This window comes from Phaethon lepturus, unplaced genomic scaffold, assembly GCF_000687285.1.
Source record: "Phaethon lepturus isolate BGI_N335 unplaced genomic scaffold, ASM68728v1 scaffold5806, whole genome shotgun sequence".
Taxonomy (NCBI): domain Eukaryota; kingdom Metazoa; phylum Chordata; class Aves; order Phaethontiformes; family Phaethontidae; genus Phaethon; species Phaethon lepturus.
This window is the reverse complement of record NW_010546812.1, coordinates 30,413-37,400: the sequence shown is the minus strand read 5'-3', so window position 1 is coordinate 37,400 and position 6,988 is coordinate 30,413. Positions and strand designations below refer to the sequence as shown.

Here is a 6,988-nt window from a genome sequence, read left to right as displayed (position 1 = left end):
AATTTGGGTAAAGGACTTTGAGGAATATCTCCAGTTTTTATTGGGGGGCGAGGGGTGGCAAGTAAAGCAACTTTGAGATAAAACACTTCTCAAGTCAAATTTTCTTTGTGTTGTTACAAAGGCTGGCACTACCTCTCTAAGAATGCTATGTTGCATGCTGAAACATAATGTAGAATGGTATTGAAACGTTAAGGAGCTGTCAACCTGACAAAAGCCCAGAGGGACTTTAAAACAATTTGAAAGACCGGTGGAATGGGGTCTTAGTACAAAAAGCCTCTGGCAGTTTCTGCTTTCTTGGTTGGCCCGGTATATTTTTTAACAAAACAGAAAATGTGAGCATTTCTTAGGTGCACTGGCCTCAACTCTTTCCTAGCAGATCTGCTGGAGTGGTTGGAGGAACCTTACAAATCTGAAGACCACCTAAAGAAGCCTTCATCAGATATTTAACAGGAATAACTAATGTAAAGTTCAAAATACTTGGTTTAGGGCCAGTGGTAGGAATAAAGTCAAGAAAGTAAAATACTTGGACTTAATGTGGAACTTTCCTAACTTCTACTTGCTATATATTTCTGTGTCGTAAAGTGGTACATACAGCTTGGATTATGAACTCCTTCCTTTTGACTTCTTGAAAGAGGCAGTGAAGACAGAGAACAATGCTTTTATCTAAACAAACAAAGAAAAAACCCACCCCTCCACCCCAGCCAAAAACCAGAAAACCGAAACACCAAACTAACTTATTCTGAAGTAACATTTTCCATTGTTGTCAATTGCTTTAGCATAGTGGTCTGGCTCTCCTGTCCCCCCAGTGCTTCAGTAATAATATGTGATAAAGCAGTCGTAAACTTAGTGCTTATTTGGGGGGTACTAAGGGTGTGGGGTTTTTTTGTTAATGTAACACTTTATTGCAAAGACTTTGATAAAACTTTATTTAGCTGTATTCTTGAAACTTAGTTGTTTAGTACACTGTGTGTGGGAAAACTAGTGCCCATGGTGAGTTTTATAGGCTGGAGAGAATATCTGAGTGGTCAGTAAGCTGTGTTCTAGTGGGAGTTGTAGAGATATACCTACTCTCCTACAGTGTCCTTAAGGACTCTATTTTAATGAGAAGCAGTGAAGTTGGAGGATGAAAGTGTGGTTCTTGGTGGTTTCCCTTTTTTTTTCCCCCTTCCTTCCTTCCTGTAATCTTGTTGTATTGTCCTACAAGAAGATGCCAGTCTCCAACTTACTAGCCCTCTAAGCCTTCCTTCTGACTTGTTGACCTAACTCAGCTTGAACTAGGAAGTTCAGAGATGTGTCTCATGTGGCAGCTAAGTGTTGCGTTGTGTTATTTCCTTCACATTTTATGAAAAATGAAGGATGGGGATTTAGCTTGAGGAGATCAAAGGTATGCTTATTTTCCCACTCTAGTCATAGAGCATGAAGATGCCAATAAGAACAGGCTAAAAGTTAGGAAAATGATCCTGAACATTGAGAGGCAGATGGTCTAGGCTAAGCCTGCAGTGTATTGTTCTAAGCAGAAAGTTAAGACACTGTGCTGGTTTTCTGGGGAGGGTGGAATATTTAGGAATACCCATCACTGAGGCATTTAGGAGTGAATTGACTAGTTCGTTATTTTTAGTTGTTTTTGTCTTGCTTTCTGCTAATAAAATTTCTGTTTAATCAACAGAGATGCTGTTCAGTTAAATGTGACTGCTACACAACAGCTCCTCTTCTTGGCACAGCGAATGAAGAATCTGGAAGTGTTCATGCACATTTCTACTGCCTATGCATATTGCAATCGAAAACACATTGAGGAAATAGTTTATCCACCTCCTGTTGATCCCAGGAAACTGATTGATTCTCTTGAGTATGTGTTATGTTTTGTGAAGCTACTTCAGTAATCTGTAACCACTTGTTTCCTAGCAATGAAGTACCAAAAAAATGGTTAGGAACCTGAAAGATGAAGAAATTAGCTTATGCTGTCCTCTAAGTCTGACAACATGGCTTGACACTTCCCTTTTCTGTCAAAGGACATGGGCTAAAGTTTTATGGTTGCTTTCAGCTGAGCTAGGTGTGGAGTGGTACTGAAGGAGAGGGATACTCATACCTACTCATGATGCCTCCTGTATGCTGTGTGGCAGTCTTTCAGCTGTATGATGAGCTGAATCATGAGCTATTAAAAACAAAAAAAGCTGTGCTGTTACAAGTGTGCTAGCACCGGCATTGTGAAGGAAAGGGATAAAACCAAGACAGTCCACTTTAACAGCAGTCTTCACTACATCTACCTGAACACCTTTGCAAGATTAGACTGACATACTGAAATAAAATTACTTAATTGCTCAGAAACACAACTGTAGAAGTAGTTCCGTTAGGTGTTCAGAGAGTGCAAACATGAAAAATCTGTTTTCTGTAGCTTTTTAGTGTTGAATTGGGCATTACTGGGGGCGGCGGGGGAATTGCTCATTATATTTTATTTTCTGTGTATATTAGCTGTCCTGAGGTCTTATTTAGTAGCCGTCAAACCCTAACTGAAACAGGTGGAAGATATGGGATAAGTCAAGTGTGATGTAATAAATAATAATCTCAACTCTTAAACGGTCTTTCCCTTCTTCCCTGTCATACAAAATATCACGCCTTGTAAGAGAAGTATGAAACTAAAAATAACTAATTAAAAAATATTTTTCTAACTTGTTACTATGAATGGAAGAGCACTAACATTAAAAACAAATGAGCCACTACCTAGAATGCCCATTGAGCCAACCTTTTTTTTAAATGTTGACTTTAAATACACTTTCAAATGAGATATTCTGAAATAATGATATTTTTTGTCTATCTCTTCAAAAGCAGGATAAATACAACTTAAGCTGCTTGGTTTGGGCTTGGACAGCTGTTTGTATTTTAGAACTCATGGCAATGTGGGAAGGCTGTTGTACACTTGTGCAAGAGTCATCTCTCTAGCCTACAGCTGACTGAGACATAGAAACAGATTTGTGTCTCTTTCAGGGCTTTTCTACCCCTTTTCCCTGCCCTATTCATATCATGAAGGGAGTCTGATGCATGTCAGCTTTGATTGTAAAAGAACATTGTTGAATAACATGAGTAACATGTTGATAACAAGATGTTGGGTGTTGCAGCAAATAAAATACAAGTCCTGTTTTTGAAGTGGGGAACACCAAAGTAGCAATAGTTCAAGAGGCACCTCTCTGTGGTGCTTGTGTGCTATGACTGAAAGTTATTACGATTTTAAATACAAACTGCTGAATGAATTGGGAAGCAAGATGAAATTGCAAGACTCAGTTTAGTTAAGGGGAGGAACATGGTGACCCAGCTTGTGTCAGAGGTGGTGTGTGATTGCTTAATAGCACAGAGGTGGAAGTGATGGTCGTAATGCAGCTGGGACTCCTTTGCAGTGGCATCATTTTCAAGATCACTTAATGCTACTGTAGGAGCAGCATGCCTGTGTCCAAAGACTAACTTGCTGTGTCTGCACTTCATGTTTGAGAACATAGTTGATAGAATTAGGATCCTTGTAAAGGAATGTACTGCATGCTCTGTAGTTGATGTGTAATAAATGAATTACTTGGGCAAAAAGTAAATAGCAGTATGCTTCTTTCAGTGGACACTGAACATGCAACCCCTCTCTCTTTTACTGAGAAACTTGTTTTCGTTTCAGCCTGTGTCCCTTTTCCTCTAAAGGAGGAAAAAAAGATCATGGTAACTGTAAGAACAAAAAAAAAAAAAAAATTATATTTAACAAAGTTCATAAATGTGCTTACCTTCTACAGTATACCATACAAAAGTTCCAAAACACTTGGAACTGGGCACATGTTCTGGTGAAAGATTCCCCCCCCCTTGGCATTTACTGTCAAATGTTTAGGTTCTATGGTTTAATTTGAAAGAAAGTGGTCATGAAGTCAGTATAAACAGTAAGTTGGTAGTAATGTCCTTAAACAAACCAGCCTAACTACACTGCAGCTCTAGGATCTCAATTATAACATTCTTCTTTAAGATCCCCTTTCAGAAGGATTCTACAGAGCCAGTTGCCACCTCAATTTAAATAGTAGTGTATAATCAAAATGAGTAATAGGCCGGGTCTATTAGACTGGGTTATTCTGGCCTCTGGGATTGGCCTTCAGTTTAAATAAGGAAAAACCCCTAACAGATTTTGATGAAAGGTATTTTAGGAGGCTATGTGGTTTTAAAGTTAAGTGCAGTATAAGCTGTCAGCAGACACTATTTGATATGCAAATGCTCATGGAAATGTTTTACAATTTCTAGCTGTTTAAAGTAGAAAAAAGTATGTGACATGGTAACTTGAAAATCAAGCTGAGATTTAAAGTGTACTAGTTTAGCATCAGATTCTGGGGTGGTTGCAGAAATATGAAATACAGAGCTGAGGTTTTAATTATTGCCTAAATTTCTTCACAGAATTACTTGTTCTCTGTGCTTACGTAGCGTTTTAGGGCGATGCTAATGCTTTGGTGTAGGTTTTTTGTTGAGTTTGTTTTTCTTTTCTATCTCAAGAAGAGATGGGTTTTTAATTTTACTTTCCAAAGTATTTTTGATTTATCTGGTTATCCTTTTTATGTATTGGCTTTGCCCCACCCTGGCAAAGCAGCATGCAGTAATTTATACTTACCTCTTATTTTGTTTCTTTAGGTGGATGGATGATGGCCTGGTGAATGATATTACTCCTAAACTGATAGGCGACAGACCTAATACTTATACATATACAAAAGCCTTAGCCGAATATGTAGTACAACAAGAAGGTGCAAAACTAAACACAGCCATTATAAGGCCATCTATTGTTGGTGCTAGCTGGAAGGAGCCTTTTCCTGTAAGTCATTGAGTTTTCACCTGACCATCTTGCCTGTAAACTGTAGTACATGCTCACAGGCTGTTTATCTGGTGACCTTCATGGAGGGAAGTCTGTTAGGCTATGAAGTTGTGGCTTGGTTGCTTCTGGGTAACAACTCTGATACAAAAGCTGTCAAATACAGTATTCTTATGTGTGAAATTGAGGGGTAAACTACTTTAATCGCAGAACAATACGCTTCTATCACAATGGGGGATACTATTTCACACATGAAATAAATTATCAGCTTTTTACTTCATGAGTTATCATTATGTGTATCATCTTCTGTTTTTCCCTCTTCAAGATACTTAGCAGTTAGTAGCTGCAAAGGGAGACTAAGAAAACTGGGGCTGCAGGACATAAAGACATTCTGGCTCAACTTCTTTTAGTTAAGCCCTGTCAGCTTTGCAGGGGATGGCATAAATTTTATGTACTGTATGCTATATTGATATATGCCATATGCTTTCCCCTGTATGGGAGATTGGTGTGGGAATAGCTTCTCCAGTTCAAAACTGAATGTCTCTAAGCCCTTAAAATCCATATAATAGACTTTGCATACCGTTTGATTATGTACAATGTACATGTCAAACCAATAAGTATATAGTGTCAAAACACTGTCATTAAAGTTTCTGTTTGAAAAATGGAAAAGCTAATAATAGATGGCAAAACTGCTTATCTGTTTTCTATGAGTTGCTTGAAGCTAGTCTGAAAATACTTGTAAACTTGAATACTTTCAACATAAACATGTTTATATGGACAATGTCCTGCATTTTATTCACTAAGAAATAAACAAGCTATCATCTCACTTTGAAGGACCAGTAAATCTATAGGTAGATCTCTTGTCTGACTCATAGCAACTTGTTACATCACCAGATTTTGCTATGGAAGAACTTAATTTAGAGACATGGAAATTAATATCTCTCTCCTCTTTTCCCTCTACCCCTTATACTTGTAGAAACTTCTCAGATTTTCACTTGAAACTGCTGACTTCAGCATACTCTAATCAAACCCTTTCCCTCCCCCCTGTTCATAATAGGGATGGATTGATAACTTCAATGGACCTAGTGGTCTCTTCATTGCTGTAAGTAATGAATATACTTAAATTTTTTTCCTCCTTTTGGAAGACAACAAAGCTCTGTATGTTTTACTGGTGGGTCTCCTGTCTCTTCTGTTGTTGTTGTTGTTTTGTTCTTTAAGGCAGGAAAAGGAATTCTTCGAACAATGAGAGCTTCCAACAATGCAGTAGCAGATCTTGTTCCAGTAGATGTTGTTGTCAATACGACACTGGCTGCAGCCTGGTATTCTGGAGTTAATAGGTATAACAGGTGACAATAGAGAGTACTAAGTATTTTGAAATTATATTGTGTGCTTTAATGAATCAGTCTTCTACTGAACTTCTAATCAGTGTCCTGCTATTCCCCCGGGACAAAGGAATCTAAGGTTCTAACAGTGTTAGTCCCTCAAAGTGTAATTTCCTTATGCCTAAGAGCAAGACATCACCTACTGATACTGTTGTACAAGCTATGCCTGAAAATTCCTTCTTGGGTCTCGTCGTAATCCATATAATCTCCAGTAATGTAGGTGATGCCTAACTCTCTATGATAGTTAAAGAAGGAGAAAAATAATGGAAGATGATACAGAAAGCAAAAAAACTAACATGAGACTGATGCTTTCTGCTTTATGTGAATGATGTTGTTGAGGAAAAGGATAACTTTGGGTACGCCTTTTGTCTGTGTTTTTAAAAGGTTGTTTGTCTTCTAACTTGCTCTTTTTTTTTCTTCCCACCCCCCTCCCCAGACCAAGAAATGTCATGATATATAACTGTACAACAGGTGGCACCAATCCTTTCCACTGGGGTGAAGTTGGTATGCCATATTTCTCTCTTTCATAATCATTAATAGAAAAATAAGGTCAAATAATAAAAGCACAGGCTATAATCAGTAGGTTATATTGCATTTTTATTGCTAAAACTAGTATAATAGCCATACCTCTCAATTTTGCAGTGCATTGTGCTTTTTCATTATCTTTCATTGTTAATTCTCTTCCCTTGCAGCATTATCACCATTTCATTTTGTTCTTGTTTTTTTTTATTCCATTATAACTCAAACTATGGGAGAATTGATTTTTCTGTTTGCTGCCATGACCTAATCTGCA

General features: G+C 37.9%; 1 protein-coding gene across 1 annotated transcript in view; it reads left to right on the top strand.

Moving 5' to 3' along the window:
* Positions 1–1,666: 1,666 nt before the first annotated feature.
* FAR1 (fatty acyl CoA reductase 1) overlaps positions 1,667–6,988 on the top strand; it is a gene marked incomplete at its 5' end in the record, with an annotated part of 19,584 nt that continues 14,262 nt past the window's right edge. Inside the window, 5 exons of the mRNA XM_010289426.1 lie at positions 1,667–1,846; positions 4,639–4,816; positions 5,871–5,915; positions 6,032–6,150; positions 6,632–6,699. Coding sequence (XP_010287728.1) covers positions 1,667–1,846; positions 4,639–4,816; positions 5,871–5,915; positions 6,032–6,150; positions 6,632–6,699 — 590 coding nt within the window. The remainder of the gene's footprint in view (positions 1,847–4,638; positions 4,817–5,870; positions 5,916–6,031; positions 6,151–6,631; positions 6,700–6,988) is intronic.